Source organism: Misgurnus anguillicaudatus, chromosome 4, assembly GCF_027580225.2.
Source record: "Misgurnus anguillicaudatus chromosome 4, ASM2758022v2, whole genome shotgun sequence".
NCBI classification, from domain to species: domain Eukaryota; kingdom Metazoa; phylum Chordata; class Actinopteri; order Cypriniformes; family Cobitidae; genus Misgurnus; species Misgurnus anguillicaudatus.
In genome coordinates this window covers 22,940,026-22,965,645 of record NC_073340.2, presented here as the reverse complement: position 1 = coordinate 22,965,645, position 25,620 = coordinate 22,940,026, and the positions used below count along the sequence as shown (strand labels likewise).

General features: G+C 41.4%; 1 protein-coding gene across 1 annotated transcript in view; it reads right to left on the bottom strand.

Moving 5' to 3' along the window:
• Window positions 1-15,693: 15,693 nt before the first annotated feature.
• spata20 (spermatogenesis associated 20) overlaps window positions 15,694-25,620 on the bottom strand; it is a 61,632-nt gene continuing 51,705 nt past the window's right edge. Inside the window, exon 16 of the mRNA XM_055175351.2 lies at window positions 15,694-16,352. Within this exon, the coding sequence (XP_055031326.2) occupies window positions 16,176-16,352 (177 nt within the window). The 3' untranslated portion in view covers window positions 15,694-16,175. The remainder of the gene's footprint in view (window positions 16,353-25,620) is intronic.

Sequence of the window (25,620 nt, the reverse complement as noted above, 5' to 3'; positions counted from 1 at the left end):
GACACTAGTTATCGTTATATTTATTTTTATAATTATCGTTCTGATCGGTGTGAACGGCCTTCAAAATCTGAGCACACAAAAGTACAAAAAAAGGAGAAAAGATAAAGTATTAATCCTATTTAGTGGTCAACCTCTGGTCATGCAGAAAAAAATCACCAGCTGGAGCGTTCATGGGAGATCTCTGCAGGGGAAGGTAAGATTATTTCTGCAGAACAAGAGATTTACAAACAGACAGACAGACAGACAGACAGACAGACAGACAGCTATACACTGTATTTTCAATATGTCATGTTCTCCCTCAGGACGTAAATGTGTGTGTTATCGTATCTACACAGAAACACAGTAAAATCCCAGTACCCTGTTTTTAAATCCGGAAAAATACAACTGAAAGATAGTAAATGAGTGTTAGCAGATATTATGGCAACAGTTTGATCTATGACTCTATCCCTCATCTTATCACTAAAGATATACACTCTCTCATTGCATATAAGTTGGTATAAAGGTACCACAGCAGGGTAGCAGTGATTTGGACAGAGGAGATACGGCGAGAGGAAGTGTTGCCAACAGAAGTGATTTTCTCCGGGAGATCCCTGCGTTCGATTAGCCGAGTCATTTCAACCATATCTTAAGATCTTCTCTCAAGGACAAGCCAGCACTCAGGGGAGCTGAAATGTGTATGCATTTCTGCTGCACATCGAACGAGCTTGAGTGAGTCATAATATTTGCCAACGACGATAAGAGGGCCTTGATAAAATTCTTAAAAATAATTTCCTCCATATTTGTACAAAGAGCATCGGCTGGTTTTAATTGCCGCGATATAATGTGCAAGCGAGCACATCGGAAAAGAATGCTGGCCGCTTTCGTAATGATTTCGTGAGCTAACATGAGTTCATGAAAGCGTTTCAAAAGAACAGTCCGTATTTTCTTTTTTATAAAGATGTAGAGGTAGAGAACAAACAGAACCAAAATAATATCCCAAGAACTGGTGCAGATCAAACATTTACCTTTGATCTTAAAGGATAAGCATCTTTACATTTGTAAAAGGCACTTTTGTGCAAAAAGTATACAGTTTATCAGTATGTGTGTTCCATGGGACTCGAACTTTGACCTTTGTGTTGCTAGCATAATGCTCTACTAATCTCTACTATGAGAAAGCTATTCATAAATTGATTTTTACACAAAAGTAAATACTGGGGTCCTATCAAAACATCCCTCTTTTGTTTGAGTTAATTAACCACATTGGCTCAACCAATGGTATAAGAGTGGGGCGGGATTTGTTAGATCCAACAATGGGGAAACCTTCACAGTACAGCCAGCCTAAACTCACGAAAAATCATACATATTTTACTAGTTGGCTAATTCGTATCAATTCATACGAAGTGAATCGTGCAAAATCATACAATTCTCATGAAAAAAACAACAACGACAAAACCGAACCCCTGAGATTTTTTTACATACATTATTTTACCATGTTGGGGAAAGTTACTTTTAAAAGTAATAATTACAATATTAAGTTACTCTCCAGAAAATTTTCATGGAAAGTAATGCTTACGTCACTTTTAAGTTACTTTTGCGCTACTTTTTCTTACTTGGCTGAGGCTTGATTTCTTTTGGGCTTTGCAAGTGTTTTTTTATAATCGCAAAAATGTCAAGCTCTGGCTTGCCATCTCCATTTCTGACTTAGGGCTCTATCTTACACCCGGCGCAATGCAGCGCAATGCGCGACGCAAGTGTCTTTCGCTAGTTTCCACCCTAATTTTCACGTTTAGCGTCGCGTTGTTTAAATAGCAAATGCATTTGCGCCCCCTTTTGCGCCCATGGGCGTTCTGGTCTTAAAACGAGTTGTGTTCAGACGCATTGTTGGCGCGTTGCTACTTTGAGGCAACTAAAATAGACTACGCCATTGAACAACAAAAACCTGTTCTAAAGTCTAAAGTCAATGGCGCAGTGTGTGTTATGTTGATTAAAGAGCGCATTAGTAATATGCGCCTAACGTGAGGACAACGCGGGTTTGCTTATCAAAAAGTACATGAATGCGCAGCAGCACAAAAACGCTTTTAAATATGAAAGATTAAAGGATTGAATGTAAAAGATTATTATTGAGTCTCTTGGACATAAATGAGGACTAATTATGAGACGTTAGAAGGCGCAAAGAGCTGCTTCACCTGCAGCCTGGTAAGTTAATAAATGCTTTGCTTTAAACAAATGCATCTGTTTTTAAATGTTTTTTTAAATGCTACCTCACGGATTTATTGTATATGATGACTCTGTACCTGTGGATATGGTGAGATGAGAAACATTTTTAAGTAATGCTTAAAAAAAACTCTTTGCTAAAAAAAACGCTGTCCAAAGTGCTGAAACGCGCAGAGAGCCGTTTGTAAATCTTTATCTCCTGTTTGTTACAAATAAAGTATTTTTAGAGTACAAACCTTATCTTACTTACTTTAAATGTATGGCTATCCAATATCATCAAAAAATAATTTACAAGCAATTACAAGCCTGTTTTTTTACTTCAATGACTAAAAGAAAACAGGTTTTAAAGGTTTTAATAAAAAAATAACAATTTCAATACAAGTGAAAACAACACAAATATTTAACATTAATCTTAAACTGGGGATCTTCTTCCTCCGCTTAGTTTTTCAGTTTACAAAGTCCATCATCTAAATAGGGATTAGACATAACGCCAGCGCAACTTGCTTTTACAATAGGACCAACCCTTTTGACCATGCGCTCGGCGCACAAACCATTTTTCCCGTCGTTAAATTAGCAAAAGTGCGCTTAGATCGTTAAAATAGGGCTCTTAAACTGTTCCTGCTAAGGCACACAGTGCACGTAATTCTACATTAATATGTTCAGTTTAATTCAGTACATTATTTTATTTTTAAATTTAATTAATTAAACTGAAAAGTAACTCGCATTACTTTTTAAAAAAAGTAACTCAAATATTAATGTTTACATTTATAAAGTTATGCGTTACTTTACTCGTTACTTCAGAAAAGTAATATTATTACGTAATGCTACTTGTAAAGCGTTACCCCGGGCCCCAACACCCCAAAACACATATATATAACAAAAATATAGCTACCAACCAACAGCTCTACATTGTATCATTTAATGTTTTGTTTAATTCAAATTCTAAGTTTGAGATCATACATTTCTTTGGGGGAGGCACGAAGCGATGCAACCTACACAAGGGGTGAAGAATCACTGCCTTACTGTGATGTTACAGACGTCCTGTTGGCAGTTGTGCATCAATATTCTATCCAAGTTCTGATTAACTTCTCTTTCCATGTCTACACGGGTTCAGAAATGTCAACAAATGTCAAGGAAATGTCAAGGGCTTGTTTTGCCAGGCCACACTTGTGTGTCTGTTAGTGTCCTGGGATCTTTGACAGCCCCAAAGAGGACAGTAATAGACTTCTGTATCTCATCAGATCAAAAGTTTATCAGAATATACATTAATGTGTAACATTTCGAAAGAGTCCTTTATGCCAACAAAAGTAACTTCATCCAACCAATAAAAGTGCTTGAATTTTTGCACCAGATGCTCTTGGTGCAACAGAGTTTTCAACAGTAGGTAAAACTCACATGACCTGATTTAAAACAAGCTGATGTAAGCGAGCAACAATCACTTGAGCACTTCCACCGAAAAAAAATGAACGGAAGTCTTCGCTAGGCTAAATGAGACACATGTAAGTAGGAAAGGGGGCCATGCTCCACTTGTGCCCTACGGTCATTTGTATCATTAGGGCAGAATATGTACTGTATGAACAGAGCAGTGATACTGCATTTGAAAGGCAGGATTGATTTTCTTGCTGTCTGTTTCTGCCTCTGTTAACTAGGCTAACATGATGAACTAGTCTCTCCATTTTCCCACTAGCCCCCATCGCTCTAGTTAACAAGAACGTGCTGGAACTTTCTGACCAAACCCAATAAATCTTACAAGTGATGCGAGAGATCCTGACTACATCTATGGCTAATTTAAATGTGGGTGTATTTTTTATTTAATTTCGCCCACTGTATGATTATGAAAAATTAAAATAGGCTACATTTTGCAAGTTTACTGTATTTCAGTAGCTCAACTGTGCTAGCAACATGGGTTTATGTTTTCATTTTTGACAAAATCTAGCAAGATCTAGTATAAAATCTAGTATAGCAAACACAATAAAATTCCCTGACAGCTTGATTGTGGTTCAGTTAATTATTTAAAGATTTTATAATTTGCAAATGTGTTTCCAGCAACCGTGGCAAACCATTGTATTAAACTTTTATGTAACAACTTATCATGAAGCATTCTCCCATACTGCAATCTGACAGAGAACAGAAATAAGCAGTTAGATCATTTACATTTACACATATGGCAGACAGTTTTGTGCATTACAAGGTATAAATGTTTTGTATACAGAATGAAACCAAAATGACCTTTTGTGCTGATAACGCAATGCTCCATTACTGAGCTATACAGGAGATCACTATTAAGAGCAATAAAAATGATCTACAGTAAATCTGTATAGTTTAGGCTAGACATCCCCAAAAGAGCATCCAGACAACATTCAGCTTTGACTGGTGCACAAAGTAAATATGAAATAATAGGAGAAAAATGTTATGTATCATAAACACCATCTACTGCCGGGAGTGTAAGGAGTGTCTATTGCTGGGAGTGTACTCATTTTGTATCACCTGTGGGCACATATCCCTGTATGTACTGTCAGAATGTACTGCCAGCTGTCAGTAGGGCGGTATGCTTTCAAAAATTACATAATTGCACCTAAATAGTTACCTCAGAGGTACAGTCGTCAACTGTACCTCTGAGGTAACTATTTAGGTACAATGCTGTAATTTAGCAATTTTTTTAAATAGCAGTATACTAATAAAAGTGAAAAAATATATATTTTCTTATTTCAAATGTATTGAAAACCTTTCACATTTAATTCCAAATCAAAGCATGAACAAAATGTACAAGTCGTCTTGTTCTTTTAAAGGGTTAGGGTTACAAAAGAAAATGAATATTAAGTTGTTAAAAAATATCAGTGTCAACATTTTTCTCATTTTTGACACTTTAGAAATGTCTTAATATTTAAAGGGCACCTATTGTCCGATTTACATTTATTTGGTGTGTAAGTGTGTATTATTACCAGTTAACGATATGCAAAAGGTATATACCCTAAAGTAAACTGTGACACAAGTTATCGCCTCCCGCTTAAATCTCTTTCCTTGTACTTCAACAAACACACGGATTGTAGGCAACAGTTTACTTCCTGGGATTGGTGATGTAGACAAGACCGACATTATCATAATTCCTCTCGCTTCGGACTCACAACCTGTAAGTTATCTCCTGTTAGCAACCAAATCTTTCAAACATGGAAAGGAGCGTCACATTTCCGACTGACATCAAAGGTATTGAGGCCAATCATTAGCTGGCCAATCAGGGACACAGAGCTTTTCAAATCGATGAGTTTTGTACAAAATCCGTGCGTTTCAGGAAGCGATGGAAATCAGGAGCTACAAAACGTACGGTATGTGAAAAATAATGTGTTTTTTAACCATAAACCACGTGACCACATTGGGCTCTACCATACACTCGACGCAATGTTTTTGTTAATTAATGAGCGCCTAGAAATATGCGCCTAAACGAGACAACAACGCGGGTTTGTTTACCACACACATGAATGTGCAGCAGCACAAAAACGCTTTTAAATATGAAAGATTAAAGGATTGAAATGTAAAAGATTATTATTGAGTCTCTTGGACATAAATGAGGACTGATTATGAGACGTTAGAAGGTGTAAAGAGCTGCTTCACCTGTAGCCTTAAATAAATGCTTTGCTTTGAACAAATGCATCTATTTTTAAAAAGCTACCCTACATATTTATTGTATATGATGACTCTGTACCTCTGGATATGGTGAGATGAGAAACATTTTAAGTAATGCTTTTTAAAAATCCCATGGCGCTGTCCGAGTGCTGAAACGCTTCGGCTCTCCGCAGGTTTTTTTTAATTCTTTATGTCTTGTTTGTATTTTTAGAGTACAAACCTTTTCTTGCATATTTGCAAATTATTTTATGAGATTACAATGATTATGTAGGATATCAATACATTTACAGCCATTAAAAGCCTGCTATTTGTACTTCTATGAAAAAAAATTGAAATTGAATTACAATAAAAATGAAATGGGTCTTCTTCCTCCGCTTAGTTTTTCAGTTTACAAAGTCCGTCATCTAAATAGGGATTAGACATAGCGCCAGCGCAACTGGCTTTTAAAGGGGATGAGAGATAAGACTCTCATTGGTTTATTGCACATTACGCCCAAAACACACCCATTACTCATTAGGAGAATATGAACATCCCTTTTTCGACCGTGCACTCGGCGCACAAACCATTTTTCTCATCGTTAAATTAGCAAAGTGGCATCAAGCACGCCCATTTAGACCGTGCGCTTTAGACAATGCACTTAGATCATTTAAATAGGGCCCATTGTATTATACCAAATACACAAAATACTGTTGTTTTTTGCAATGAAATAGGCGCTCTTTAACTTTACTTTAAACTATTGAATTATTAATATTTTGTTGCATAACCATTGTTGTTGATAACTGCGGCGCATCTGTGTCAAATCGAGTCAACCAGCTACTGGCAGGTATTTCAGCACAGGATTCAGTTCCTGTCAACTTTTAGGTTTTGCTTCAGAAATTGCATTTTTAATGTCACCCCACAAGTTTTTAATGGGGTAGAGCTCAGGGGGTTGAGCTGGCCACTCCATAACATCAATCCTTTTTGTCTGAAACCAAGATTTTGCCCTCTTGCTTGCTTACCACCCCAGTGACAACTTTTGTAACTTCTTGGACCTTTTTTCTGAGAATGTACTTAAAGGCGGAGTGCACGATATCTGAAAAACGCTTTGGAAAAGGGAGACGGGGCCCGACTACCAAAACACACTTGTAGCCAATCAGCATTAAGGAGTGTGTCTACTAAACTACATTGTTGCCTCGGTTGCGTATGAGTGGGGCGGGTCTATCAAATGAAGGTCCAGATTCTATTGGGGTAGGGGCGTGTTTGTTTAGGTGATTTCAAATATCAACATTGGCTTTCAGAGATGATGGACCCTGCCTTTGAAAGCTTAAGAGATCCAGCCTGAAGAATCTGTTATATCCCCAACACTCCCCGGCCTCAAACAAGTTAGCACTTTATAATTGGGAATGTCAAGTTTAGACAGAGTCCAAAAGAAATGTAAATTTGAATTAATCTAAAAAAGCTTGCACAACAAAATCAAGCCGAAAACATTGTGATGGAATACATTCAAGACTTTCAATCTCCTGCACCTCGCAGCACTGAATTCTGGGAATGTGCCACCTGATTGGATCTTCCTGATCGTGCAGAGTCATGAGCAGACTGTATACGACGTAATGGTTTCAAATCATGAAAGCAGGACATCCTCGTAACACTAATACACTGTGACAACGCCATATGAACTCACTGCATGTTTCTGACCTCACTTGACCACATCAGCTCCTTCACTTCTGCCTTTATATCATTATCCAATTGCGAAGCTGCAAAAATGACAGACCGTTCCCTACTGGCCAACGCTCTGTGTGCACAACAAAATGTCACATCTACCATGGGTCGCGGCGAAGCACTGGAATTAATTTACTGCCTAAACCCTGTCCCTTGTGTTTGTGATCTTCCTCTTTTCTCTGACCTTATTTACTGATGAATATGTATGGGCAGGTCCCTTCCTCCATAACAGCTCGTGCACAGGGCAACGGAGACTGCTGAAATCAGATCAATCATTGGCTTTGTCAGCACCAACCCACAACACACTCCACCTACTCAGACTTCCTGCCAGCGGGTAAACTGGAATCCACCTGATACACTTGAAGGGAGAGAGAGAGAGAGAGAGAGAGAGAGAGAGAGAGAGAGAGAGAGAGAAAGACAGAGAGAACATTACATGCATAAGAATCATAAGCATTGCATTCAAGCTGATGACACAGGGAGTCACATTGTTGCTGCTACGGTAACAGTTTTCCAATTGGATGACACAGTGTGTTGGTTTGGGAGTGTGTACTGAGCATGTGGCTGGAGGATGGATAATTGTCTCCTCTGGGAAGCACAGATGTATAGGGAAGAAGGAGTCCACAGTAAAAAAGAGCCAACTATTGCTTTGATCCATTTGCAAAAAAAAATATGTCCAACCAAACAGCAAGCCAGCACTGGAAAATAGAAGGTGGTAAAATAGAAAAATGATAAATAATTGGAGCAAAGTCTGTCATTTCAGAACCACCAAACTGAATTTGAAAATAACAGTATTATTAAAAAAAGAATTACAGTACATAAATACATGTTTTATCCCAAACACACATTATTGGTTGTTATTTATTGCTTTGCTGGGTCACTCCAAAAAAAAAAAAAAATTATGTTGAAAGCATCACAGAATCACCGTCTTTACATTTCATTTAGAAAAGTTAAACAATGAAAAGTTGATACTTATTTCTTTATATTAAAATAAATGGCACAACATGTTTTATCTGAATTTACAAACCAACATTTACCTGAAAAAATGATTGTTTTCTACCTTACAGAAAAATCACATTAATTTTACATATGTTTTAGTCTGAATGTTAAATGTGTTGCCATTTTGTCCACATGCGCACATTTACAATACATGAGAAAGTAACTGAACTCGTGTGAAAATTTTATCAGTTTAAAGCTGCAGTCCAAAGGTTTGGCCTCTCTATCTCCACCTCTGTTTTAACTTTAAAATTGCATTTATTTGTAGAGCTATTTTCAGTACGTGTGCTTTGCCACGCTACTCGAATACATCCTAAAAGTCATATTTCCAAAAAAATGTCATCTGAACAAGTCTGATACGTTTTGTAAAGTATGGTAACGCATACTCGAAATGTGACCTTTGCATTTAACCCATCACAGTGAGTGGTGAAGACACACACACGGAGCAGTGGACAGCTATCCCTGAATCACCTGGGGAAAAATTAGGCAATTGTTAAGATGTCTGCTCAAGGCCACCACAGTCACAACTGTTGGCCGTAAGACTAGAACAGGTGACCTTTAGATTACAAGCCAGACTCTCTAACTACTAGGCTATGACTTCGCCTAAAGTAAAATATCTGTCACATTTGTCCAGACTAAATGAAAACGTACATTTTTAAGATAGTTGCCTTAGCTTTTTCACATGAAAAAGCCACCTGTGCCCCAGATTTTAATCCTTTTAAGTGTACACCAAAGCGTTTAAACGCTTCTGAAAATGGCAGTCTGTAGGTGTTTGCCATCTTTTTCCAGCTGAGCGCTTTGGTTGCTATGATACTTCTGCTTTGTTTATCAGTCGTTGAACCATGCGCCAGTTGGTTATGGTGATATTTGTCACGCCCATCCTTCACTGTGGTTGGACGGCCGAGTGAGAAGTGACATTGACGAGCTGAGCGTTTCACCCAAAGTTGAAAATTTTCAACTATCGCTGCTCAGAGCGGAAAAAACACAGTTTTTCATGCCGGCGCTCAACGCAGACAAAACGCATCAGCTGCTTGCATTTTTGAAAAGCGCGCCGCTTTAATTAAAAACAATTGAAAACATAAAATGCTTTGGTGTGCAAGCCCCCTAACTCTGGTTTTAGCACAAGCTCCATCGCATTCCCTTTTTTAACTGGATACTCTCCGCGGTTTGAGCTTTCATTGTTTTAACAACAGATGATTCCCCAGTTGTAAGAACAGAATAAATGTACATATGGGTGATTCTCACGAAACCATTGAAACACCACGGCACGAATGATTTTAGCTTTAAAATGTGTAATATAGTAACATTAAAAAGCATCAGAATTAACACAATACTGTGTTCTACCTTGCACAATGTGTGATTTCAACATAAGAATTTATAATTGGAAATTTTATCTCATTTTCTGCGGAAATTCTCATTACTGCAATGTGTCCGCTGTGTTTGAACATGCGTTGTGTTGTAATTTAATCAAATTAACACAAAAATATTAAGAAAAAAAATAAATAGATGTTTTGCTAGACTACTTTAGATGACAGAAAAAATATTTACTGAATATTCATGTATTATAATAATAATGAAGAAAAATTAGGAAAATGATGTGTCCATGCCTGATGTTCTCATCCTCCGCAACACTTTTTGAGAACAGTTTAAGCACACATACAGAATTTTAATAAAGTTTGATTTTGAGTGATCAAGCACATGGACCAGTTACTTCAAGATGGCTACCAGGTAAGATCATTTTTTTACAGTTAATTTGCAATATTGTCTTGTCAGAATGCTTACACGACATTTTGATTATCATTACCGCAACAGATGCTTATTAAATGTTAATTTAATTAATAGAAGCATAATACTTTGATTTTAAATGCATGTGCAGAATCTCCAAATTATGTTCTTTCAGGTTTGTCATGTCATTTTGAAAATATGTCAGTGTTGATGTTTTCTGACTGTTGCGGTAATGAGATTTTTAGGACTAATTTTTTTAATTATGTTACAAAAAGTGTTAAATGATAAGTAAAAGTTTTTAAATTAATGTTCACATTTACTCCAGACTTTGTTTTTCAGTGTCTGGTGGGAAAAAAAGTAAATTTAAGCAATTTTTACATTTTCATGCTTGACATTTTTAAAACCAAGTTTTCGTGAGAATTACCCATATATACATAATGTTTCCTCTCCCAAGATGAGAAAATGTACAGATTAAACACCTCCATCTACTGTAGATGAGAAGTTTAAGCTCTAAGCTAAACAAGATACAAGTTATTTCCAATTAAATGTAGACCATTTTTAACCAAAATAAAAGCATTACGGCAGCAAAAAAATCATAGATTATTTTCATACATTTTTTCATTTTTATAATGGTTCATTACTACTAATCTTGTACTTGACCTGTCTGTGGACGTTCATGATGTTGTGATCATACAGTGTGAGAATTGGTTTGTGAATGTGAAGTTGCAATCAGTAAAGCGGAGGTCTATAATCAATCATCTGTATGTGACTGCTTTCTCTCTCTGGACCTGATATCCCACAAGCCATCGGCCAATAAGCCTGACTCACACAGCGAAAAATCAATACTCACACTAATACAGTCCACAGCTGATGAGAGATTTCCTCCAGTGGAGTTTAGAGGTCTGACCAGAAGCCATTAGAAGTTGCTTTAAGAAACCGGTTTTAAAAAGGTCGCTACCAGAATGGTTCTCCCAGGAAACAGATGGACAGCTTGATAAGGGGACCTCATTAAAGTGAAGTCATTGGTGTCAATAAAAGCGATCAATAGGATTAATAGGCTTTTTGGAGAACATCACGTGAACAAACAGGAAAACAGGTCTCATCAGCCTGATCTCACGAGAATTCGTACGTATATTATGAGTTGGCTAATTCGCATGAATTTGTACGAAGTGAATTGTGCAAAAACATATGATTATCATAATAAAATAATGAAACCCCACCCATAATCCCATTGTGACGGGCGAAAGCAAATCATTCAAAAATGTACGAATGTGGTCTTACGAATTCATACGAATTAGCCACCTCGTAAAATATGTATGATATAGCATGGATTTCGTCGCAGTACAGTACACTCTATAAAAAAATTGGTTCAAGTTGGTTGAATTACTTCAACTTGAAATTATTAGTTGACACAACAACTTTTTTTGAGTCAACTTATATTTTTAAGATAAATGAACTCAAAGTTTTAAGGCAACCAAGTATACTTTTTTTTAAGTTGAACAAGCATATCTTTTTTACAGTGTAGTATGAACTGATGGCAGTATCTATGGACTTTTAGGGTATTCAACTAACTTAGCAAGTTGTTTAATTATTGGGCATTTAATTCTATTTTAGTATAAAAATACTAAAGTAAGCCAGAAAAAGAAAATTAACAACACTTTAAAATATCGGCATATGCTATGGTCATTGGTTATCTTTGGTAGCTTCTTTAAAAGCATCTGGAGTTAAATATCTTCATTTAAAGGGGTGGTTTAATGGTATTTCAAGCATTCTGACTTATTAGCACAGCTATAGAGTTGTTTCCTCATGCTAAACAAATGCAAAGTGTCAAAAAAGCAGTTGGACATGTTACAGAGTATTTCTGTGCCGAATGCACTTTGCCAGGGTTCGTACAAGTTTCGGAAAGTTTTTTTCGATTACAGGTTCAGCTGACGTTTCAGGGGTACGCTATACGTATCACTCGTTTTTATGAGCACTTCCCCCAGAAAAACCCCACCCATCCGTCAATCAGCAGGAGAGCTGAGGACACTACGTTACAGGCATCACTTCACGCAACAGCTTGTTTTATATCAAACTCAACAATGGCACGAAAGAAGAATTGTGTTTTTGGATGTAAGGAGAAGAAAGACAGCCTTATGGACACAATGGATATAGTTTGTTTATCCGGGGTAGAAGTGGAGTTTTGCGTGTGTGTTTAATGCTGGATTTTGTTGAAAAGTCCCAACTGGGTCATGAGTTGCATGCGGTAAGTAAGACTTCTGTGTTATGTTGGAAATAGGCGCGTAAGTGCATATTATTTAAACGACACGAACCTGTAGTGAATCAAAAGTTATCCAGTCAGTGTTGTATAAAGTATTGACTCGGACTCGCTCCTCCCGCAGCTAGTAACTCCTCCTTCCAATTTTTTTTGTACGTTATCGGAAAGAAACGTTAAAGCTAATCTATCTTTTATAAATCTCATAAAAGTAAAGACTCTTCGAAAATATGAAGGATGCAGTACTACTCTATAGGTACTCCAGATTAACATCAGATACACAGAAACAGCAGCCGTTTCTCAATGTCAAGGAAGGATCATCGGAAGCCAGAATTTCGAGGATGCTACGTCATCAACGTCCGTCGAAGGACTGTTCCACAGTGGAGGATCCTCGGAATTTCAGCCAAGGACTGAGTCCCATATACAGGAAAGGATGCATATTTGTATCATTCACACTCTTCGCGCGCTGAAATCACCCACAATCCTATGCGCGCAGCACTGAAAGCACAAGTTTCATTGACGCAATGACGTGCACCTGCTAGCCTGTTCCATTTAACGTGTTCTTCCGAATGCTTAAGAGGAGCCTCGCTTAGCCTCTGAAGGAAGTGACATGTAAGGGCTAATCATGCCAAGGAAGTATCCTTGACATTGAGAAACGTCCAACGTGTGTTATAGACGCTTTAATGAAGCACATGCAAACGACCTGAACCGGAAATGCTGTGAATTGTTTTGCAGAATACAGAAGTTTGTTCTGCAAACATCTTATCACAGCGTGATTATCAAAATGTCACATATCATAATATACAATTGCATTTATTTCTTGTTTCTAATCAAGAACTTGGTTTGAGAAAATATTTCATTCATGTATCCTTATCTATATTTAAACCACATCCAGTCATAACTATCCTAAGTTTAGCATTTTTCTATCAAAGAATATATTAAAAAGTAATAATATGGAATATTATAGTAATTCTCAACACTTCAATTCCAGACGTTTCTGTCTCCCAGGCTGCCTCTTGGATGGGAGCCTCCAGTGGCCTTATTACAATCTTGCTAAGGTAAGGATACTTTCCTAGCCATTCACATATCTTATCCAGTAATGATCTCCAAAGGGACACTTCTCTTAGGGCCCCGGGCCCTTGATCTACACTATCGGACTTATATAAATGTGTACATGGAGGGTCCCTCTCATGTGAAAAGTTTGAAGGTACAGGCTGCCTGTCACCACATACAGATAGAAGTAAACAATAAAACTGTTGCAAGAGTGACCGCAGACACAAAGATGTATATGCCAAAAGTCGGTTCTATAGGTCCACGAAAAGCAGACGTAAGGAAAGTGCTTTATCACCCTGAAACTGTTGGAGGTATACAAAACGGTGAGACGAAGCAGGCTTGTGCTCCTGACAAGTCAGAAACGAAGACAGGACTCGACGTAACTGGAGCAGACCCCCCTCCTCACCTTCCTCCTCCGCAAAAATCTGCACACAAATGGCGAGAAGCGTGTCTCCTGGCAAACCTACGAGAGGGAAACAGGCAGCTAAAATCAGTCAGCTAACATTTGCTGACTGTGCTGCTTTGCATAGCCAGGGCACATTTTCACCCTTCCTCTCTCTTAGGGACTGAATTATGGGCATAATAGTGGAGTTTTGCCCTTTATGAGTTGTGCTTTATTTCGTAGCACTGGGCAATTAGAGTTTCACTGTGTCACAGTTACGGTGTACGCCCACCTGACACAATGCTTACACCGACTGCTTAGGAAACATTTAAGATTTTTTTTACAATGGACGTGATACAGCGCATGGTACTGTAGCTCTGCAGATGGTTTAATTTTGTCTTTCCTCATCACCCACGGCTGGTGAGGTTGCGGGGGTGGAATGGGAAGGGAGCTGTCTCTGTGAAAGAGACAGATCGCTCAGTATCTCTAATGGAAAAAATATGACAAATATGAGTTCAACGGTGTCGCTTTCTTTGCACAGATCTGAATGGCCTAATAATTCAATGCATTTGCTTAGCAAGTGATATTTTACCTGTTATTTTGCTAAGTCCTAATTGTTCACTTTGCATTAGATGTATGCACCTGCAAGTCAACCTGCAATATGCGTTTTTATATCCAAAGATGTGGCACTGCTATGAATGGGGATATGCAATATGCTGAATATGGCCACTCTGGTGATGGAAAAATCACCACATTTTATTTTGTGCCACCATACTTATGCTGAGTTTACACCAACCGCATTTGAGGCATCTAAATCGCGTCTACCGTGCCTAGTTTGCCGCTTGAACATTTTGAATGCATTCGCGCGTCAGAGGCAAACTCCGCTTCTTGCGGGAGGGGCAAGTGCTATGCTGTTGTCGGTTTGCAAGATGACTGATGTCGATAAATGTCACGTGACTCAAAAGTGAAGTATGTATTACAACTTATTAGGTTGCCCGATGTCCTCACTGACACTCTTCTAAGCGAGGTCCTTTTTATTCCTGTCTCTATATAAATAAGAACTTGTGTCATATAGCTCCGGGTGACTGCTCACGAGCAATATCAAGCGTTCCTTCAGGTTGAATGAGTGACTCCGGGCGGGGCTGCCTCCACAGCAGCAAGCAGGCTCCTGATTGGTTAATGCGGCGCGAAATTAAAAATTAAAAATTTTCAACTCGGGCGTCAGCCGGCAATTTGCATCAAACACAAAATGCACAAAAAGCACCATTTGCGCGAGCTAGATGCGCAAATGAGGCGGAAACGTCTCTGCCGCGCCAAACGCCTCATCCGCGCCGCGGGACCTGACGTGCGGCAACGCGTCTTCACATTGACTTAACATTGAAATCACTCACGCTTCACACCTCTACCGTGGTTGGTGTAAACACAGCATTACTCGTGTAACTACTCATTTAACAGTCTTTAAATAGGGAAAACATGGAAGTGTTTGGTGGCTTCTAAATTCATCTCTGTTTGGATCCTAAGCAATGAATGGTGCTAGGCTAAATGCTAACACATTTACGACGCGCTGTACAAAGATTAAGTGCACGCATTAAAAAAAGATAGGTATGTATTAATTTGTCTAAGTTGAGGTAAGAACATAGTAAAATATTGAAAAACGGTGGTGTTTTCCTCTAATCTTGCATGACTGAAATAACTGCCTGGAGTCCTTGCAAACATGGCCGCCAAGTCACCTTTGGTTTTATATAATCAGTAAAGGAAGCATAGATTAACCAGATCTCAGTATAAGTATTTATTATTCTATAGAGTATAACAGTATGCATACATTGCATATATTTTCATTTCATATATATTAATTTCTCTATCTAGGGCGCAGCACATTTCTTTCCCAGGTCTGGTAAGATACAGTGCATAGAAAGGTTGTGGAAAAAACATGCTTGATCTTTTTAAAAGCAGGCTGTCAATCACTTGAGCCCATGAGACAAACCTATAAAGGGTTCAGTCTCAATGTTCCACCTCACATTATGATATTATTGTACTTTTATCTCCCAGGACTACTGGCTTGCAAGATAAGTCTAGAAATGAGGTTTAACATCACAAATACCAATACCGCACCCCCCAGGGGTTTACCTTACCACCATGTAATATCTTACAGTGCATTTCATTTCATGACTGTTGTTTGATGGATGCTGTTTTTCTGCCGGTGTAATTTTGAGATATCTAGCGACCCACGTTGCTCAAGCAGCGTGACGGATCCTCTCACTCCAGCAGCAGCCTCCTGAGCACTTGCGGGCAGGTGACGGGGAGAGTGCAGGTGAAGTTTTCACACACGTACGCCGTGGCTTTGCCATCCTGAGGAACAAGGGTGGAGAGCATGGGAAGCCTTTTGTAAAGGAAGCCCAAGCCCTCTGTGTTACCATCAGCTAAAATCAGGACCTGAGAAAAAGAGATAGAGGCAAAGTTTGGCAAAATTCCAAACTGGCTCACTTTTAAAGGGACACCACTTTTATTGAAAATATGCTCATTTTCCAGCTCCCCTAGAGTTAAACATTTGATTTTTACCTTTTTTTGGAATCCATTCAGCTGATCTCTGGGTCTGGCGGTACCACTTTTAGCATAGCTTAGCACAATCCATTGAATCTGATTAGACAGTTAGCATTGCGCAAAAAAATTAACCATAGAGTTTTCGATAATTTTTCTATTTAAAACTTGACTCTTCTGTAGTGACATCGTGTACTAAGACAGATGGAAAATTAAAAGTTGAGATTTTCTAGGCTGATATTGCTAGGAACTATACTCTCATTCTGGCGTAATAATCAAGGACTTTGCTGCAGTACCATGGCTGCAGCAGGCACATTGATTTTATGCAGTGCCCGAAGATAGTCCCCTGCTATTGAAAGTAACTAAGGGGACTATTTTCGCCCACTTTCGTGCACGATGTAACTACAGAAGAGTCAAGTTTAAAAAAGGAAAAATATCAAAACTGTCATTTTTGTGCGCTATGCTAATGGTCTAATCAGATTCAATGGATTATGCTAAACTATGCTAAAAATGGTACCGCCAGACCCAGAGATCAGCTGAATTGATTCCAAAACGTAAAAAATCAAATGTTTCACTCTAGGGGAGCTGGAAAATTTGCCTATTTTCAAAAAAAGTGGAGTATCACTTTAATTTATTAGTTGAATCTTCAGGGCCACAGAAGATACATTTTCTGAACTGCTTTTTAAAGAAATTCAACACAGTCACAAGCGGGTGTGCCTCATAAGCCTTGAAAAGTGAAGCCTCTGGCTCTTTGATCGCCCCCCGGTGGCTGGCTGTAGTACAAGTCATAAACCCCGCCCTCTCCATTGAAATGAATGGGACTCTGCTCTAAATAAAAAAATTATTTAAACTTCCAGTAAAAGTTTCTGAAAGATGGTTTTGGTCCTTTCAAGTAGTTGTTATCACGCTGATATATGTTTAAGTGTTCATTATTGTGGTAAGTTTCATTTTAGCTAGTAATTTAATGCTATAGAAACGGGGCGTGTCGTTATGATTGGCGTGGTTGAATCGGTCGCGCAAGCATTTGGGCGGAAGTTTGATACCGCGGCTCCGCCTCTGGCTCCACGTACGATTCCTTCTGTGCATGCCTTGGCTCCAAACTGACGTTTTTACGTAACATGGCGGCGACCGTGGTCGGACATTTTTGGCTTCATTTCATTACAATGGTGGGAGGCAACGTCGCGTCGTCCCTCTTTTTTTACAGTCTGTGGTCACAAGCCAGATACATTTATACACTTCTTTTATCAGTATGTTTGTTCCCTGGGATCAAACCTATCAATCTAATTTAATTCTGGAAACGAATTGGAATTTTGTTGTAAATAGCTCTGGGAGATGTTTGGAGAACATAAGAAGGATAGCAACGCTACAGTATAACAAAAAGGAAGCTATAACAGTTATCATGGTGACAATGAGATGGGGTAGTGGGAACTGGAGAGCACAAGCCATATACTTTTACTCTAATGAGAAATTTATAATCCCTATTGCTCAATATGCCTCACTGGTTAGTAATAACCACAGATAAAGTATAAGCCTGAACGATTACACTGACAGCTTTATCAATGGTTCATTTGTACAGTGTTTGTTAATATATGACCCCTATATTCCCATGGGGGTCACAATGACTCAAAGACCGAGCAACTCCTATTGGAGAGAAAACCATGACCTGTCCTCCTTATCGACAACTTTGAAACATCATCGAAATAAAACACCTATACACTATTCCACATACGCAACCTTTCACCACAGCACCACACACTGTCACATACAGCAACCTCGGATTCAACAATGTTTGTTTGTTTATTTTTTTTTTCTTCACAGCATTCCAGCATCTATGGCTATATTCATGGCGGGATTCGGAAACTGGTTTAACCCATACACACATTACGGGAGGGGCAATTTTGCATCTCCAATTCACATAACATGCATGACTTTGGCCTGTGGAAGGAAACCAGAGTAAACCCACACTGACACCGGGAGAGCTAAGCAATGTAATGCAGGAACACCTGTATCTAAATATTTCAATTTTATTGATCAGTGAAACTTCAGCATCACACCCCTCCCAGTCCTTCACCTCTCTCACAGGGGGAGATATTTGAAATAACTCAAACAGGGCCAGATCCAGTCAGGGGGCTGACTGGCACACCAGCAGGGGGGCAAAGTGGTACAGTAGCTACACTGGGTTCTTCCTTGCATAGCAGGGAACAATACCACAGTAGGACTGGAGAGAGAGAGTTTTTGAAAGGGTTGAAAAGCAAATCTACTTTTTATGTGAAAGATCATTTTACTGTCAAGCCAAAAGCTGCCTTTGTGTGTCAGACAAGGGTCCCAGCGAACTGCACGTCCCTTAGCTGTACACTATAAAGCTATAGGCTCACTTGACAGAAATGTTCCTCATGGTCTTAAAAAAACTTTTAGTCTGAATTTTTATGCTTAGATGTTTGAAATTATTTTAAAAGACAAATTGTAACTGTACAAACATATTTTCTTTCATTGCAAAAACTTCAAAACTACCATTTACAAGGATAGTTCACCTAAAAATGAAAAATCTCTTTTACATCATCACCCTCATGTTGTATGAATTTCTTCATTCTATTGAACACAAACAACAATATCTTGATAAATGATGATAAGCACACAGTTAATGGTACCCATTGACTTCCATAATCTTTGTTTGTCCTACTATGGATGTCAATGGGTGCCATCAATTGGTTAGCATCCTTTATCAAAATAACATTGTATTTAACATAATAAAGAAACTCATACAGGTTAAGAACAACATGAGGTTGAGAAAATGATGACAGACATATCATTTTTGGGTGAACTGTCCCTTTAGATGCTTATGAAATAGATGACTTGGACCAAATGAAAGAAAAGCAGCCAATCAGAGCCCAGAACAGATATGAACTCCTTCAATAGCAGTTTAAAAAGCATTACAGGTTAATACCTCATGAAGCTGGCTGATAAAATGCTAATTTTAGGGAGGGGAAAATGCAAAAATGTAACTTTTTTGTCATAACATAAAATACATTTGTTGTATTCCGTAGTTTTGATGAGCTACTATTAAAGGGACACTCCACTTTTTTGAAAATATACTCATTTTCCAGCTCCCCTAAAGTTAAACATTTGATTCTTACCGTTTTGTAGTCCATTCAGCTGATCTCCGGGTCTGGCGATAGCACTTCTAGCATAGCTTAGCACAATCCATTGAATCTGATTAGACCATTAGCATCGCACTCAAAAATAGAGGCACGGGAGGGGTAATGATATTAGGCAGCAGCCGAAAACAGACCCGTTAGTCTCTTTCAATAGCATGGGACTATTTTCGGGCACTACGTAATATCATTATGCCTCCTGCACCATGTTACAGCAGGAAAGTCCTTGATTATTACACCAGAATGAGAGTATAGTCCTAGCCATATCTGACTAGAAAATCACAACTTTAAATTTTCCGCCGGCCTTTGTACCCGATGTAACTACAGAAGAGTCAAATTTTAAATAGGAAAAATATCGAAACTCTTTGGTTATTTTTGAGATCAATGCTAATGGTCTAATCAGATTCAATGGATTATGCTAAGCTATGCTAAAAGTGGAAGCGCCAAACCTGGAGATCAGCTGAATGGATTCCAAAACAGTAAAAATCTAATGTTTAACTTAGGGGATGTTATGATTTCGGTCTTATTGGCTGCTTTGTCTTTGTTTTTCTATGTGTTGTGTTTTTGTTTTGACAGCTCCACACGTGCGCGTCTTCCACCGGGTGATCTCATTACCTCTGACTTCTCTCACCTGCGACCCGCACCTGATTCTCATTATTGTCCAATCCGGTTTGATTTAAATTCCCCTCGTTTCCTTTGTTCTTTGCAAGTTCGTCTTTGTGTGTTCCTGCCCGCTAGCTCTGTCTAGTTCTTGTCGAGTCTAGTTCTTGTTGTGTCTAAGTGTATTCAAGTATATTTCCACCGTGCTCTCTGCTGCCTTTGCCCGTTAGATTTCCCGCCCTGCTGTCAGTCTCTCCTGGTTGGTGTGGCATCAGTCAAGTCTTCGGATTCTCCCGGTCAGAGGAAACTCCTAGCGATATCTACTCCTTACGTTGTCCAGCCGCAGTGCGCTCAAGAGCGCGTAATTCTGCTGAAGACGCTGACAGCCGCAGTGCGCTCCAGCGCGTAATTCTGCTCTACTCCCTGACTGCCGTCGTGCGCTGTCCAGCGCACGTACTGCTGAAGATTCTGACCGTTTCTCTCTCTCTCATTACCCCGCCAGGAATCTCTCTCTGTGCCCTGTGAAGATCTTCTAGTGTTATCTGAAAGTGGATGTCCAGCTGTGTTTCCCACTTAGAGTGATTCGCCGTTACATACACACACACTCACATACTATACATGAAGACATTGACTTTTTTCATTATACATACCCACTGATTTTGTGTCTCATTAAAACTCTCTGCTTTGGGAATCTTGACTTGTGTCATCCGTAACAGGACGAACTTGCCACAATGGATCCCGCGGAGGTTGAGGACTTATCTGCCCGTTTGTCGGATCTTTCCTCACGTTTGGACCAGCTCAGTGCCGATGCCACCCAACTTAGCCTGCCATCGCAGACGGAGCCTTATGTTTCAGCCCCACCTCCATACGATGGTAATCCTACCTCCTGTCGGGCTTTTCTCACTCAATGTTCTTTGGTTTTTGCCCTCCAGCCCCGCCGCTATTTCTCAGAGATCACCCGGGTTGCGTTTGTGATCACCCTTCTGATTGGCACGGCGCGCGAGTGGGCTACGGCCGTGTGGGATGCCCGCGATCCTTGCTGTCGGTCGTTTCATGAGTTTCGTGAGGAGATGGAGAAGCTCTTCGACCGTTCGGTGCGTGGGGACGCCGCTGCGGCTCGGTTGGCACATCTGGTTCAGGGAAGACACACTATCACCGAGTACGCCATTGAGTTTAAGACCCTAGCGGCTACCTGCCAATGGAATGAAGCGGCTCTCCGAGCGCAGTTTGTCGAGGGGTTGTCAGATGAGCTCCAGGACGAGATCGCTGTCCATGATCTTCCTCCCTCACTTGATGCCATCATTGACCTCGCTCTTCGGATCGAAGCCCGGAGATTGCTTCGCGATCAGCGACGCTCCATTCGCCAGCGAGCGTTTTCGGACAAGACCACCACTTCCCCCTCTTCATCATCTTTACCCTCTGCCATGCCTGAGTCCATGCAGCTGGGGCGCATGCGCCTGCCACAGAGAGAGAGAGAGAGACGCTTGCAGAAGGCCCTGTGTTTGTATTGCGGGAGATCCGGACATTTTGCTAAGACCTGCCCGTTAAAAGGCCGCTGCCCATCTGTGAATACGGGAGTCCTGGTGGGCGCCACTTCCTCTAAGCTCTCCTCTGTTTCCAGTACCCAACTCCCCGTCGTGTTGTCCTTCGCTGGGCGTGATCATCCGTCCACCGCCCTTCTCGACTCTGGCGCGGAGGGCAACTTCATTGATGAAGCGCTGGTTCGCGCCTGGAATGTCCCGATTGTCCCTCTCCAATCCCCTTTGGATGTCTGGTCCCTTAAGGGGCAGCAGATGGCGCGGATTACACACTGCACTTCTCCTGTGAGTCTCTCTGTGTCTGGTAATCATCGTGAGGAGATTGTGTTGCATATCCTTCATGCTTCTCTATCTCCTATTATTTTGGGGCATGGATGGTTAGCGCAACACAACCCTCACGTTGATTGGCAGAATAGTATTATCTTGTCTTGGTCTCAGTCTTGTCATGTGTCATGTCTTGGTTCTGCTGTTTCTGGTTCTGTTCTTTCTCTTCCTCAGGTTCCGGCGGTCGATTTGACCGGGGTCCCGGCGGAGTATGCGGATATCGCTCAGGTGTTTAGTAAAGCCCGGGCCACCTCCCTTCCTCCTCACCGGCCATATGATTGCGCTATTGATCTCCTCCCCGGCACTTCTCCGCCTAAAGGTAGACTTTATTCTTTGTCGAGTCCTGAGAGAGAGGCTATGGACCAGTATATTAATGATGCTCTGCGTGCCGGTCTCATCCGTCCCTCCACCTCGCCCGCAGGGGCGGGGTTTTTCTTTGTTGAAAAGAAGGACGGCTCCCTGCGTCCTTGTATTGACTATAGGGGATTAAATGACATTACTGTTAAGAATAGGTACCCCCTTCCTTTAATGTCTACTGCGTTTGAGCTTTTGCAGGGAGCGCAGGTCTTTACTAAACTAGATCTACGCAATGCCTATCATCTGGTGCGTATAAGAGAGGGAGATGAGTGGAAGACAGCATTTAATACCCCTACTGGACACTTTGAGTACTGCGTTCTGCCTTTCGGGCTTTGTAACGCTCCCTCAGTCTTCCAAACTCTGGTGAATGATGTGCTGAGAGACATGATTAACAAGTTTGTCTTTGTGTACATAGATGATATTCTCATCTTTTCCCCCTCTATGCAGGAACACACTCAGCATGTCCGCCGAGTCTTACGCCGGTTGTTAGAGAATAAGTTGTTTGTTAAGGCGGAGAAGTGCGAATTCCATCGTAAGTCAGGTTCGTTCTTGGGTTTTGTTGTTGCCCCAGGTGAGATCCGTCCCGACCCAGCCAAGATCAAAGCGGTTGCCGAATGGCCAGTCCCCGAGTCCCGTAAGGATTTATTAAGATTTCTGGGCTTCGCCAATTTTTACCGGCGATTTATCAGAAATTATGGTCAGGTTGCTCAGCCTCTTACTGCTCTCACTTCCACTAAGGAGAGGTTTGTCTGGAATTCTAGTGCTCAGGAGGCCTTTGATAATTTAAAGTCCCGGTTTATCTCTGCTCCTGTTCTCTCTATTCCAGATCCGGCTGCAAAATTTATTGTGGAGGTGGATGCTTCGGATGTCGGGGTAGGCGCCGTTTTGTCTCAGCGGTCTGCTAAGGATGGCAAGGTGCATCCCTGTGCCTTTTTCTCCCATCGGTTAAACCCAGCAGAGCGAAATTATGACATAGGTAATCGGGAGCTGCTGGCGGTCAGACTGGCTTTGGGTGAGTGGCGTCACTGGTTGGAGGGGACCTCGGAGCCCTTCCTGGTCTGGACGGATCATAAGAATCTCGAATACATCCGTTCAGCCAGGAGGTTATCTTCTCGTCAGGCTCGTTGGGCACTCTTCTTTGACAGATTTAACTTCACCCTCTCGTACCGGCCCGGTTCAAAGAATACCAAACCCGACGCTCTCTCTCGTTTGTTCGAAAGTCCCGGTTCTGATAGGGACGAAACCATCCTCCCTGAGGGGCGGGTGGTGGGTGCCCTGCGCTGGGGAATAGAACAACGGGTGAGACGGGCCGGCCGGGAGGGGGAAGTGCCAGAGGGGTGCCCAGCGGGTCGATTGTGGGTGCCGAATGCGCTTCGCTCCGAGGTCATCCGGTGGGGTCACGAGTCCAAGTTTGTTTGCCATCCGGGGGTTCGGAGAACGTTGGCTACCGTACGTCAGCGTTTCTGGTGGCCCTCTATGGGTCCCGATGTCAGACAGTTTGTGTTAGCCTGTCAGGTTTGTGCCCGCAATAAGGCCTCTCATCAAGCCCCTATTGGTCTGCTTAAACCGTTACCCATCCCCTCTCGTCCTTGGTCACATATCGCCATCGATTTTGTAACCAATTTGCCTAGTTCTAAGGGAAACACTGTTGTTTTGACCATTGTGGACCGCTTCTCCAAGGCGGTTCATTTTGTCCCTTTGCCCAAATTACCCACTGCCAAGGAAACTGCCCAGGTAATGATCGAACACGTCTTTCGCTTACATGGTCTGCCCACAGACGTTGTTTCAGATAGGGGTCCTCAGTTTATTTCTCGTTTCTGGCAGGAATTTTGTAGACAAATAGGCTCCACAGCTAGCTTGTCTTCAGGGTATCATCCTCAGACCAACGGGCAATGTGAACGGGCTAACCAAGATTTAGGTAGAGCTCTCCGCTGTCTGACATCGCAATATCCGAGCTCCTGGTGCCAACAGTTACCCTGGGTTGAATACGCCCATAATTCTCTCCCTGTTTCTTCCCTTAACATGTCCCCTTTTGAGGCGTCCATGGGGTTTCAGCCCCCTTTATTCCCGTCACAAGAACCTGATGCGGTGGTTCCGTCTGCTCTTGCTTTTGTCTGTCGTTGCAAACGCACCTGGAGAAAAGCTAGATTTACATTACGTCAGGTTTCCAGACGAACCAAAGCCGCGGCCGATCGTCACCGTCGAACCGCGCCCCGCTTTATCTGTGGGCAGAAGGTATGGCTTTCGACCAAGGATTTACCTCTCCGTGAGCCTTCTCGCAAGCTGGCTCCACGATTCCTTGGGCCATACAGCATTGTTAAGGTCATTAATCCCGTGACGGTCAGGCTCAGATTGCCTCCAGCACTCGGTCGGGTTCACCCAGTTTTTCATGTGTCTAAACTGAAACCTGTGTATTTTTCCCACCTTAATCCTGTTCCCTCTGCCCCCACCCCTCCCACCCCTCAGCTTATAGATGGTGCCCCTGTGTATTCAGTGAAGTCTTTACTGGATGTGCGTCGCCGGGGTAGGGGATTTCAATATCTCGTAGACTGGGAAGGATATGGTCCGGAGGAGAGGTGTTGGGTACCGGCCCGGGACATTCTGGACCCTGGGCTGATAGAGGATCTCCGCCGGCGACGGGGTGAGCCTCCTCATGGACCGCCCGGTGGCGGTCGTGGGGGGGGAGTCCTGTTATGATTTCGGTCTTATTGGCTGCTTTGTCTTTGTTTTTCTATGTGTTGTGTTTTTGTTTTGACAGCTCCACACGTGCGCGTCTTCCACCGGGTGATCTCATTACCTCTGACTTCTCTCACCTGCGACCCGCACCTGATTCTCATTATTGTCCAATCCGGTTTGATTTAAATTCCCCTCGTTTCCTTTGTTCTTTGCAAGTTCGTCTTTGTGTGTTCCTGCCCGCTAGCTCTGTCTAGTTCTTGTCGAGTCTAGTTCTTGTTGTGTCTAAGTGTATTCAAGTATATTTCCACCGTGCTCTCTGCTGCCTTTGCCCGTTAGATTTCCCGCCCTGCTGTCAGTCTCTCCTGGTTGGTGTGGCATCAGTCAAGTCTTCGGATTCTCCCGGTCAGAGGAAACTCCTAGCGATATCTACTCCTTACGTTGTCCAGCCGCAGTGCGCTCAAGAGCGCGTAATTCTGCTGAAGACGCTGACAGCCGCAGTGCGCTCCAGCGCGTAAT